At 41.2% G+C, this 13,958-nt stretch overlaps 1 protein-coding gene across 1 annotated transcript in view; it reads left to right on the top strand.

Annotated features, from left to right (window-relative positions):
- The window catches only part of MTMR6 (myotubularin related protein 6), a 119,254-nt gene that overhangs the window by 53,192 nt on the left and 52,104 nt on the right, over positions 1 to 13,958 (top strand). Inside the window, exons 8-10 of the mRNA XM_077484040.1 lie at positions 2,010 to 2,119; positions 4,273 to 4,398; positions 13,038 to 13,087. Coding sequence (XP_077340166.1) covers positions 2,010 to 2,119; positions 4,273 to 4,398; positions 13,038 to 13,087 — 286 coding nt within the window. The remainder of the gene's footprint in view (positions 1 to 2,009; positions 2,120 to 4,272; positions 4,399 to 13,037; positions 13,088 to 13,958) is intronic.

Below are 13,958 nucleotides of genomic sequence, written 5' to 3'. Positions count from 1 at the left end.
ATGTATATACACGTCTCACATAGATATTCAAGTCAATACATGGTATGGAATGGTTACCGGATCCAGATCATCTCCTCCAGAAATCCACCCACCCCTCCCCTTCCCATCCCCACCCGCCCATACCCAACTCTTCTGCAAAACCATTTTTAGTAGAGTGGATAGTGGGGTCCTCCTGTCTTCTCTAAGCAGAAGGCCTTGAGCTGAAATTCCATTTTAAAATAAAAGTTTTGCATCATGGCATCTCAAACATAGGGATGTTCTCATTTCTTTCTTCCTGGAAACACAAGAGAGGTTTAATACTTTCTCTTTCAGTATTTTCTTTTCTGTACAGGGATGGGAGTAAGAAAAGAGCTTGCTGTGGTGAGCTGCATTGGAGTTTTTTAACCCCCGTACACATAAGCCAAATATCGGCGGCATCAGCCAGATCAATAGAAACTGGCTAACATTTGGCCCGTGTGTACTGCCTGCGGTCTGACAAAAGCCGGGTGTTCAGCCAGCTTCTATCAAAAGGGCATGACCAAAAAAGGTCTGCCAACCGTCTCCCGATCTGCACTGACCAAACACAATAGAACAGAACGGCGGCTCCGACCTGAGCTGTCAGCCCGCTGGGTTGAACAAAAAAAAACTAGCGGTGTGTACTAAGCTTTAGGCTGTGGATCCTCTCACTCACCAGACTAGGAAAAGGTTACTGCACACAGCAGATGTCTATTAGGATAAACTGCAGATGCACCTCCTTGATCCCAACCTCCGGTTTGGTTAGGGACACATTTTCACCTCTCTTCTGGAATTGGCTGGACTTTTTTGTGCTAATTGTGCTAATTGGGGTTGTAGGGATTTCAGGTATAATTTAATTAGAATCGTATTTGTTACTGTACCTTCATTTATTTTTATTTCCTTCCAGGTGACATTTTAGCTTTTTCAATACTTTTTTAATACTTTTTTTTGTTTTATACTTTCATTAGTGTGTATGACTATTTAACGTATATGGGTGTCACAAAGCCCCAGTGCTCCTCACCATTTCATTGTTGTACATGTCTATGTTTGGCTCTAGGACATTGTGTGCCCATGTGTATATGTAGCCTAATTATTTCAATAATGTAATCCAACACAGCCCTAAAATATATATATATATATATATATATATATATATATATATATATATAATATAATATAATATAATATAATATAATATAATATAATATTTGTTGGTCAGCGGGCTGGTGTTTTTTGGAGGAAGAGCAATTGACTTACCTGTGACAGCACTGAGCCAATCAACAATGTGACCGGGAAATGCAGAACTCTCAGAAAAGGATGAAGACTATGGCGCTGTCTGGTGGCTCATGGATGGGTATATGTAGAGGTGGGGCTGGGATGAAACTGAGGAAAATGCCACAAAAGTCTAATACATAAATGCCGGGCAAAAGAGCAAAGGGCTGCTCCTCGTGGTCCAGGTCCTGATTTATCTAGTGCACATATAACACAAGGGAACGCACCCATCTAAATGTTGGCTGTTTATTAAAAACTAAAAGAAATGGGAACAATGCACTCACTGCATTTGGAGCTACCGAACATACCTGGAAGCCGCCGAGCAGTAACAGGTGGATTGTTTTCCACGCCGCAGTCTGTCATCTACTCCGTATAGTTCTCCAGGCCAGAAGATAAAGCTACCAGCCATTTACCTGCCAATCTCTGCAGACCGAGCCAGCAGCCAAACTCTCGACATGCTTTTATTCCTCCAAATTTTAAAAACAGCCTACATTTAGAAGAGTGCACCCTCTTCTCTTTATACTTATACAGCCAAAACTCTATTGACTTCAGTGACTTGTAGTTCACACAGGACTTTGAAAGGTAAATACATGTGTCTGTGGAGAACTGTATCAAGGTTAACCTGTTTGCATTGTAAAAGCACAGTTTCTCGTTAAGCCTTTCCTACTACCATCATGTTCCTTTTTTACAGGAATATTATTGATGTGATTACATATTAACCTTTTTTTTTTTGTTTGTTTCAGTTTGCGGGTCTAAAAACCTTTCTGTGAATGACTTTTTCAATGGCCTAGAGAACTGTGGATGGCTTCGCCACATCAAAGCAGTGATGGATGCTTCTGTCTGCTTAGCCAAGGTACACAGATCATCTTCATATGTCAGCGTGCATTACAATGGAATTAAATAAATTAAGAAGTCTTGTGTCCTTTTTGTTTCAATATTTTTATTGAGGTTTTCACAAAAGAGAATACAAACTTGGTTACAAGGAACAAGTACAGTATAAAATATCTACTAGATCTAGGGACAATATAAAACATAAATATATACTAGATCCAAACAATTTTCAAATATGTAGATACACCTACAGTGTTCATTCTTTTAAGTATAGATCTTTACTGTCTATGATAATTCTACTATCCTCGTCTGAATGAGGTATCCTCAATTCTAGTTTAGAACTTCTGATGTGACCTAAATATAATATATTGCATCTTATATATACCCTTAAAGATAAAGCCTCTACTTTTTGTAATTTAAAATGAACCTTCTGCTTGTGACTCTTTGTATGTTGTAGATGCACTTATTGACCACTGTAAGTATTAACAAAGGGGGTGATCTCCATATTGAGGATACCACATCTCTCGGCTCCCTGAGAGCAGAATTCATTCCGAAGTAGTAGTAGTAGTAGCTGTTCAGGGTTTATAGGGAATAAGTCAGATAACCCTAATAAAACTACAGCGAAGACCAAGAGAAGAAAATGAAAAAAATAAAAAAAAGGGATAGAGAGGAAAGGATGAAAGAAAAGTAGAAAATGACTCTTTGGTCCAACTCCCACCATCCAGAAACAACTGTAATCGGATATAGATCTCGGATCTCCTGTCAAATAGTCCCAGACTTTCTCAAACATCTGCATTTTATCTTGTAAGATTGCGAATGGCAAGGCAACCGTTTTCCAGGGTTTGGCAATAATCATTTTTGCTGATATAAATATATAAATGTTATGAGACTTCTCTGGGTTCTCAACGCTGTCTCCACCTTACTGCCCAGCAGCGCCTGTCTCTGAGATTTAACAAGATTCACTTGGTAAGGGTGTAGATGAAATTGTAAGTCTAGTGTCCTTTGATGTCACCACTCCACCTTATCCAATCAGAGAACTCTTTGCATTCAATCAGAAAATGCAAAGCATTCTGTAAAATGGTTCCCGTGCTGAGCGGCTGACCCCCTGTGTTCACAATACATCAGGCCGACCGCTCAGCACGGGGCCCAGAAGCAAGTGGAGATCACTGAAGTAGCAGTGTCTATTTCCATGATTTCCAGCTTCCAGGGGCATCGACCAGGTATGTGTGTAAATAGTTACATTGGTCCAAAATGGACCAATGTAACTGTGTAAAAATATACCATGTCTGGAATGCTTATTTAACTCCTAAATGTAAAACAAATCTAAATGCCTAAGTCCAATTTTTTTCATTTGAAATGCATTAGTAAAACTGTACATAGCATCACAGCTACTTTGTGCATCCAGGTGGATTATACCGTGGTTTTTTTTTTTTAGGACAAATTGGGTTTTTTATTTGGTGGTAAATGGTAATGGATATCACCTGATTTTTTTTTTCTTATTGGAGGAAATAATAGTAAAAAAAAAATGTAAATGTAACTGAATATTTCTTGCTACTACCATAACCTACCACCAAAGAACAACCCAAAATCAATTCTCCTGTTCATGACGATTGCAGCGATACCTCATATGTGTATGTTAGTTGTCTGTACCCGTAGTACAGACCAGAATCAAGAATACACATTTTGCTTTTTTTTAAATCCTACATAAAATACACTAATAATAATACAAAAAAAAAATCCTGTCCAAAAAATACTTAATAGTAAACTTTGACCCAAACACTAACCCTGGCACTGACCAAACCTTGATTTAGGTATTTTTTTATTTTTTTAATTATTGTTATTTTTTCCTACACACCTTTTTTTTTTTTCTATCTCTGCAAGGACAGAGAGTGATAAAATGTATCTCTCTCATCCATTCACAGTGACAGAAGACACAGGGGCGGGCTTCACAGTGATTGATTACTGTGATAGCCAATCAGAGACTATCACAGAGATCAGGTGACCGAGAATCGGATGTTTTGGAGCTCTCGATGAGGCCCTGGTCTCTGTTCTTGGAGCACATTATGAATATTGTAACCGGAAATTGTAGCATTGCCGTTATTATGTTATTTACCTTTACATTGTTATCTTCCTTTTATTAGCACAATGTTAATAAATCAATGCTTGTGTCCTTAGGCTATATATGAGGAGAATACCAGCGTACTGGTACATTGTTCTGATGGCTGGGACCGTACGTCACAAGTCTGTGCATTGGGATCATTATTGATGGATTCTTTCTACAGAACCATCAAAGGCTTCATGGTGAGTCCAGCTACTTTTGCTGCAGTGATGTAATTTGCATACTTGGTCAGTTGCATACTTGGGAGCATCTTTTCAAGCCTGGTACATGGTTTGCCCATAACCAAAGAATAGCAGATGGCACCCAGCAGTCAGTTATTTAGGCTTTTGCGCCTGTAACCAGCTGCTAAATTACATATTTTGTAGGAGCATAGGCATGAGAAGGGTGGACTAATTTGTAATATTGATTTAAAATCCCATTAACAATATTTGATCTACTTTAAGCCACTGTGGTCTGCAAGGCAACAAGTATTGCGGTCAGCAATAGCAGCCTGATTATTTCCTCCATGACTGGTAAAGTTAAATTTTTCCCTCATAACACTATGTCAAGCCCATTGGAAAAGCTATTTTAATGCTAGTTTTTTCTTTTTTTAGTTATTCATATGAGGGCCGTACCTCTTTCTATATTTGAATGTGGCTAATCAGCTAGCAAAGTTAGAACATGCCAAGCTGCCTTTATAAGGCATGATTATTAAATTATAGCAATATTTGAATTCAAACTAATGAAAATGGCATTAGGTCCCCCTGCATAGATGTTGTAAAAAGGGAGTCTGTGCGTCTTCCTGACAATTTTGTTCATCGCTAAAAGGAATTGGATTAGTAACAAAATAGTTTGAAGCGTTCTCTTTGCCACACTGAGCCTGGGTTCACACTGCTGTGGTGCGAGAAGTTGCATATAATTAGCACAGGAATCCCAGCAGATTCCTGTGCGAATTACATGTGTTGTCTCTGGGGTGCGATTTGAGCCATGGATTTGTATGGCTCAAATCACACTGCATTCACACTGGTGCCAGGACACTTTTTTTTGTCCACACCAAAATCGGATCCCATGGGTGTTCACACCCATGGGATCCGATTCTGCACATTGCGCTGCGTTTTGAAAACCGATTGCTGTGTTGTTAACTTAAAATACACTCCACTATCAGTTCGCATGGACGAATTGCGATTTTAGATGCGGTGCCATATCCGCAGTGAATTCACTGTAAATGTGAACCGCATCTGGTGTGAACTAGAGCTGCACGATTAATCGCTGAGCATCATTATCATGATTCTTTTCCCCCTTGCGATCTTGACAAAGTATTTCCCGATTCTTTTTATGCAGAGAATTCTCTCTCCATTGTTGAAGCCAACGGCCGTCAAAATAAAAAAGGGCAGCCTGCCAAGTATCACAACATTCTTTAGCAGTGGGACTAAGTATAAACATTGTAACGATGTGGTACACGGTGTGTAAATGAGGAAAGTTTAACACTAAACCTTTTTCTGACATTTGTTGGTTACAAGGTAAAATAATTTTTTTGCTAGAAAATTACTTAGAAACTCAAACAAAATATATATATATATATATATATATATATATAAAGAGAATAAAATGGTGGTTGTTGCAATATTTTATGTCACACTGTGTTTGCGCAGCAGTCTTTCAAATGCAATTTTTTTGAGAAAAAATACACTTTTTTTTTTACACAACTTTTTTTGTATATTACGCCGTGAGAATCGTGCTCTTTATTCTAAGCAAAAAAGAACCGTGATTCTCATTTTGGCCAGAATCGTGCAGCTCTAGTGTGAACCCAGGCTGATGAAGTGAATGAAAATCTGATTGTATCATCTGTCGATGTTTAAACTATATTCTTATCGGAGCCAGACTTCCCCATGCCATGTGACCATGTGAATTACCTGGTGCCCGGTACACCCCAGACCTCTGCATACATGTCTTTACTATTCAGGCACAGCACAGAGCTCTAACTGCAGTTGTCTTTGTTCATAGAAACAGCCAACAGCTTGTAGACGGACACAAATGGAAGTAGGCATAGTCACCTGCCCTGACTTCCTAAACCTGACTTCTTCCTCTTATGACCTCTGTCCTGGTTTTCTCGGATTGTTTGCCTGTCGCCAACTCTGACCACTGTCTTTTCCAGACATGCTTAATTCTCTTCTTACTTGTCTGGTGTTATTTTATCCTTCAATCTCAGTGGCTTATGCTGATCAGTTACCACAGTGGGTTCCTGCCCTTATGATCAGATAACTTCTCCCAGCGACTGAAGAGGCGCTTCGGTTCTGCAGTCAGCACACTATACTCACAGGCCAAATCACTGCAATTAACTTAAATATTTCCATAAGAAATTCAAAAGGTTTTCATTCTTTAACAACCACCACTTCTTCCTACAGTCATGCAGAAGAATTATGTATGTAGCGAGACGTTAAATATACCTTTAATGATTATTACCACAACTGATATAAAGAAAAGCCCAAAAAAAAAAAAATTACAACTTTTTTCACATAACTTATAAAGGAAGAAATATATAATCAGACATATTCAACCACTAATTAGGTATACAAATAAATAGTGGAAGAACATACATTTAAAATACAGAAAGTCCCTGAGTTACAAATATCCGACTTGCATATGACTCCTACTTACAAACGGAGGGAGACAACAGGAAGTGAGAAGAAATCTACCCATAGGAAGGGAAATTCCCTCCTATAAGAGTTATGAGAAAAAAGGTGTCTCAACTAAAGCTCTATCGCCAATCCCTGTTTCCACAATACCCCAACATTTTCAAAATCCAGTTGTCACAGGGGCAGAAAGTGAGGTTAATTCTTCTGAACAGGGGCACAGACAGCAAAAAAAAATGTAACAGGGGTGTTAACCCTTCTTTATGCTGTCCAAAAACCTAAAAATTTCAAATAATTCTTAGATCACTGTACAATGAACATATAGTAAAATCAGAGTAATCGATAAAACCTATACCCATTCGAGAAAGAGAGAAAAAATGAAAATAAAACAGTCTTCTCTATAAAGTAATAATGTGGTATGCTTAATTCCTACCCCTTCTACATTGTATGCAACAATATATGAAATTTGAATAGTAGAGCTGCAATACAGGTAATGGAAAACTCTTTTTTTAAAAGGATAACTATACTTTCAAAGAAAGTATCATTTTTTTTATTTTTTTGTTTGCTGAACCCTTTAACCTAAAATAAGCCTCTTCCCTACCCCAAATACATTATATTGTCAAGTTCCTCCACCCCAAAATTAGATCATCCATGTCTTTATGGACCCTGCTTTGTGCACTGGTCCAAATCATGTAATGGAGGGGGGATTGTGGTGTGGGGTTGTTTTTCAGGGATTGGGCCTGGCCCCTTAGTTCCTGTGAAGGGAACTCTTAAGCTGTCAGCATACCAGAACATTTTGGATAATTTCATGCTCCCGATTTTGTGGGAACAGTTTTGGGATGGCCCCTTCCTGTTCCAACATGACTGCCCACCAGTGCACAAACAATGTCCATAAAGACATGGATGAGTGAGCTTGGGGTGGAGGAACTTGACAGGCCTGCACAGAGTGCTGACCTCAACCATATAGAACACCTTCTTGTCCAACATCAGTGCCTGACCTCACAAATGCGCTTCTGGAAAAATGGTCAAATATTCAAATAGACACACTATTTGACAGCCTTCCCAGAAGAGTTTAAGCTGTTATAGCTGCAAAGGGTGGGTCAACTCAATATTGAACCCTATGGACTAAGACTAGGATGCCATTAAAGTTCGTGTGTGTGTGTGTGTGTGTGTGTGTGTGTGTGTGTGTGTGTGTAAAGGCAGGTGTCACAATACTTTAGACAATATAGTGTATATATTTACCTGAACCAGATGGCCATAGACTTCAGGAACCATTTAAGGCTCTGGCTAAAATCATATTTCCTCTGGCCACACCTGCACATCTGATTCCCATAGACTTCCATGGGACAGTTTCCCGATACAAGAGAGGCCTGGGGGACAGCCCCATAGAAATCAATGGGGAATGGCTGTACAGGTATGGCCAAAGGAAACAATGTTTCATCCAAAGTTTAGCTAAAACGAAAAACTGAAGAATCAGTACAATGGACAAAACTTAGTTAGTATGAGGTGTCCCTTGTTCGGATCCTTCTGCTTCAGTAGAAAACTTTATGCATTAAGGTAAAAAACTTCTGTATGCGCGATGTGCACGAGAGCCTCGGCTCTCCGGGGACTCTCCCTCCTCATTGGTTGAGACCACAGATGATGCCATTGGCTCCTGCTGCTGTTAATCAGAGTCAGTGAGCCAATGAGGAGAGAGAGAGGGCTAAGGCCAAGATTCAGCTCCATGTCTGAGTGGACACACAGAGCAGTGGCTTGGGATAGAGCCTACTCGGGTGCCCCCATAGCAAGCTGCTTGCTCTAGGGGCACTTGACAGGAGGGAGGGGCCAGGCACGCCGGCAGGGGACCCAAGAAGAGGAGAATAGGGGCTGCTCTGTGCAAAACTACTGCACGGAGCAGGTCGGTATAACATGTTTGTTATTTTTAGAAAAAAAACAAAACCATCGCCTTTAATATCACTTTAGGTCCAAATAGGTGCATGTCACCTTCAAGGCTTTTCTCTATTACATACGTATGTGTGACAGGGTTTATTGCACCCCTGGAGAATACACTCGCGTGGTACCTCATTAAGCGGTCTTAATGTTGTACACTGAACCTTATTAAGAGGTCTGTAACCTACCTTTCCAGGTAGATGGGTGGCCTAGGTATAGTCAACACAGTGATATTCTTTTCTTTGATGTTTTTGAAACATAATTTTGGTAACATGCTGGGAGAGGAACCATCTGGGTGGGTTGGTATTTTTCAGTCCTGGATTAGGCCTTTTCTGCGAAGCTGGGAGAATGGTGAGCCAGCTAAAAAAAGCCTGGGGGTCCAATACGGTAAGATCCTGGCTTACGTTGCCTCATGCCTGAAAATGCTTTGACAGTGGCGAGTGAAGGGAGGAAATGAAGTTTCTTCCTAGGAAAAACCTGGAGAGGAGGGTTGTTGAATCTGCCTTTAGTGAGCCACTGGCCTTGAGGGATTGCCCAGGCCCTGTTATGAGGGAGGGTCTGCATTTTATTAATCCAGAGAATCCTTTTTGAAGTTTCAGGATTTGGTCTAGCTCTCATTCTATGACAGACTCTATGTGAATGGCAACTTGAAGCACCTCTCTGCGGAGAACCGTGGTTGTCCAAAAGTGGAGTGTAGTGGAGTGGAGGAGACAATGGACCATTTTTTGCTTCAGAGCCCCTTCAATATAGAAGCCTATAATCGGATGGGTGGGGCTCTGGGTATCCCTTTCCTCTCCCGCTTGAGTTATGCGGAGTGGTCGTATGGGTTTTTTTGAGACGCATCAGGATTTTGATTTTGTCAGGTTTCCATTCAGAAAAAAATTCCTTCCTGTCAAGGTGGTGGTGCACAATATTCTGAGTGAGGTTGGGAAGATTCAGGGTCTTGAGAAGTACAGGTGATGGCGGGTGGTCAGAATAAAGGCGTGGAGCAATATCAGGTCCCCGTAGCTGTTCTCTGTCATCCTCTGAGTGTGCAGCTTTTTTTTCTGTCCTTTCACATCCCCTACATTTCTATAAGGTCAGATTTTTGGAAAAAGGTTGCATGCATGGGTTAAATGTGTATTTGTTTCTTAGCCCGAGGGTATGTTTAGGTTGTGGTTAGGGCTTTGTTGTGGTGTTTTATATTAATAATATTAACATATATTTGGTTTTGACCCCGTACTTCATTTAAAGTCCCGCTCAGTTCTTGTTTTTAATTTAGTATCATATATTTTGGTTTGTATATTTAGTTCTGTGTGTTTATTTCTGTCAAAAAAGCCAGTTTGTTTTCTATACTGGAGTAAGCTATTTTTGTTTGTCTATATATAATTTTATTTACTCTGTATATATGCACATATTTTTTTTTTTTAATAAACAAACAATGTACACTCCCGTTGTGAGAGCAGAGAAGCACACAGAGCAGCTATGCCTGTCCCTCCCCTCTGCTTCCCATTGACAGAAGCCTTATGTGTTCACATGATACAAAGGCTTCTGTAAATGGGCAGATGAGGGGGAGGGGCAGGCATACCAGTTCCAGTGACTCTGCTCTTGGAGGAACTGAGACCACAATGAGCAGTGTCAGAGCTCCAGAAGTTATCTTCCTGGAGCACAGTAAATCTGTCAGATGTGAGTAATCCAGATAAGTCTATAATACGTGCATACGTTACCTAATTAGACTTAACTCATTGTATGCCTGCAGTTTTCACAAAGTACTAAATTCATGGAATTTAGCTTTTAAGTGGAATTTTGGTCTTGAATTAACCACTCTTAAAGTGAACCTTCCTCTGCAATGGTTTTTCACAAAGTACTCCTGATCTCCTCTTCTGCCCCGCGGACATTCCTGGCTCCACCTTTTTGGCGAGTGCCCCCATAGAAAGCCACTCCCTGTGAGGGCATTCGTGGGAGCTCCATCCTGAGCTGCAGTACTTGTGTCTATAGATACAGACTGCATTGCTTGGCCCTACCCCCCTTCTTTGTCACAAGATTTGATTGACAACAGCAAGAGACAATGGTACCCACTGCTATCAGTATGCCCAGTGAGAAGGGAGAGAAGGAAGAGAGCACTGGGTCAAGATCAGGCTCAGGTAGGTTTAAGGGGGGCTAGGGAAGATCCTGCGGCAAAAAAGATATTATAAAAAAAAAACCCCTTAAGTCTTTAGAATCCCTTTTTAAAAATGATTCCTTCTGGAAATAGGTAAGTAACTCCATCTTTCTTACACGGGTTAGTAAGCATAGGTTTTAGGAGGAGGTAGGGGACAGTGTTCAGAGTAGTTAAGGTTAGGCCTGGAATTCCTCCTATGAGATAAAGTACAACTCCAGCCTAATCTTTTTTTGGTATTGGAAAGAGTGAGGAATGCCTAAAATGTATTTCCACTTTTGCCTTCAGATTTGTGAAAACCCCACTACATGCTTTATTGGTGGTCCCATTCACACAGCATACTGATGTAGCAGGAAGCTGGCTATCTTATCTGCAATATCAAAAGACACTCTGTAACATTGTTGCAATGAGACTGTTTCTCTCTAGTGCCAGCTAAGACTCTGTGTCATCACATCACATCTGTCATCACATCCTGTGGTGATTTCACCGCACGATTTAGGCCTCCGCCACCAGTTGGGACATCCAGCCTGAGAGATGGGGATCACAGGTGCACATCCAGGCACACCTGCACTGACAGGGAAGCGTTCCAGTGTGAGGTGACCAGTGGGGTCGCCAGGAGAGCCTGCTGTTCCAGGACGGTCATTGGGCCTTGACCGCAGGGTTGGATGGAGGGCTTTAGTCCATTTGTAGGAAACGGGAACACTGCACCCACCACAGAAGAAGCTAAATGGACACTGTATACCGACATCATTGCTGTTAGTTATCTTCCTGACACTTGTAGTTCCACAGGGCTAAAGGATAAGGCCATTCATTTCCAGGGACACTATATACAGACACCATTGTTCTTTTCACCTTGCTGAGAAAGATCCTGCCTTCTTCTCTTGATAATCCAGGCAAGTTGTGTTGTTTGGCCCTGCTATTCAGAAGTTTAAGTGTACCAACGAAAGTGGTTAGCTGAAAACACAAAGTTTTATCTGTTCTTCAAAAGACTGAAGCTACTAGTGCCATACGGACCCACATACACATTCAGGGCTCTGTGTGTGCAGTGGGTGTGTGTCTATCTAGGAAGTTAAGCCATTACAGTCTATCTAGGAAGTTAAGCCATTACATGTTGGTTTGAATAAAGTGTTTAAAGTTGGGCCTGTGGTGTCAGGGGACAGAAGAGAGAGGCCTGACACAACGAGGGTCATTCCTCAGCTCTCCTCCTGCCTGGACTCATAGAGCCAACCTGAGTAAAGGTAACCAATCTGATACGGATTGCCATATTGGGATTTTTTGCCATTTAAGTGTGCCTCTGCTCTTGGGGTTATTCTTAGGTTTTGAATCCCCTGAAAGCAGCCTGAATATAGTATTGAGCTATATTGCTCATAACCTCGGCTATTGCACTCCCATTGCATTCCTTGAACATTTATATTGTTACTGTTTGGTACTTTTCCACAGAAATATTGCAGTGAAAACAATTTCTGTGTTTTATCATAATGTATGTTTCTCATTGGTTGCACTTGCACTAGTGCCAGAGGGGGCTGAGACTGTTACTGGGGTTGAGAGGCAGAGTAATGGACTGAACAAACTTAAGCGGCTCCTCCGGGGGTATCGCTACACTAAAAAGAAAATTATACAGTAATTCTTACCTTTAATATGTTTCTTAGGAGAAAATATCATTGGTGACTGCAAGCATTTGTAAACCATTGCAGGGTGAGTCTGTCCCAATATAAAGGCTGAGGACAGGTTGCGATAAGGGTTTTATTTAAATGACTCCTATTGCAAACCTGAGCACACTGAGCGCCTGATGAAACCATACATAAGCAATGGTTGCTTTGAAGTGAAAACCACATGTCATTCGGGAGAGACAGAACTGTCAGTAGCTGAATTTAGATGTACCGTAAATCTACACTTTTCCTGCAAAAGCTAATCTTAACTGGTTCCACACAGCAAGGGATTTAATTTTCCTGTTATTATATCAGGGTTATGTTCCAATGCCGGTTCAGATGTAAACTGCCTAGTATAAATGGCACTTAGCTGGGATCTTTTCTAAATGTAAGGAATCAGAATAAAAATACAGCCAGTTTTTTGTTTTCTGCTATAAGAAGTGAACTGTCTTCTGTTGTCTTACATAAAAATACTCTCCTCTTTCTGTCTTTAGGTGCTGATTGAAAAAGACTGGATATCATTTGGCCATAAATTTTCTGATAGGTAAATATTGGCTACAGACTTCTCTGAATTGCACAGTATATCCCTGTTTAAAGCGGGAGTCCACCGGGACTCCGCGTTTTTTTTTTTTTTTTTTTAAAAGCCAGCAGCTACAAATACTGCAGCTGCTGACTTTTAAAATAGTGACACTTACCTGTCCAGCGCGCCCGCGATGTCGGCACCCGAAGCCGATCTCTAGGTCGTCTGTCGGGTCCTGCCGCCGCCATCTTGGGTATGGGAATCAGGAAATGGAGCCTTTCGGCTTCATTTCCCGGTTTCCCTACTGCGCATGCGCGAATCGCGCTGCGCAATAAGGACGCTCCCCGCTGCCTCTGGGATCTGTGTGTTTCCCAGCAGGCAGCGGGGCACTTGCGGGAAGGGGCGGGCACTTGCGGAAAGGGGCGTAAGTTACGCCCCTTTCCGCAGAGAGCTATCCCGGAAGTGGGTGCACTTACCTGGATTATCCAGGTAACTGCACCCCCCTCCCCCTGAAAGGTGCCGATTGTGGCACCGGAGGGGGGGAGGGTTTCCGATGAGCGGAAGGTCCACTTTAGGGTGGACCTCCGCTTTAACCACTTTCAGACCGGACCATTTTGCTGGTAAATGACCAGAGGTCTTTTTACACTTTGGCACTGCGCTGCTTTAACTGGTAATTGCGCGGTCATGCAATGTTGTACCCAAACAAAATTTGCGTCCTTTTCTTCCCACAAATAGAGCTTTCTTTTGATGGTATTTGATTGCCTCTGCGATTTTTATTTTTTGCGATATAAACGTAAAAAGACCGCAAATTTTGAAAAAAAATGATATTTTCTACTTTTTGTTATTAGAAAAATCCAATAAACTCAATTTTAGTCATACATTTAGGCCAAAATGT

The sequence above is a fragment of the Lithobates pipiens genome, unplaced genomic scaffold (genome assembly GCF_037356315.1).
Source record: "Lithobates pipiens isolate NorthernLeopardFrog02 unplaced genomic scaffold, aLitPip1_a1.2 Scaffold_16, whole genome shotgun sequence".
Classification (NCBI taxonomy): domain Eukaryota; kingdom Metazoa; phylum Chordata; class Amphibia; order Anura; family Ranidae; genus Lithobates; species Lithobates pipiens.
Note: the sequence above shows the minus strand (reverse complement) of the source record. Positions and strands in the feature narration are given on the sequence as shown.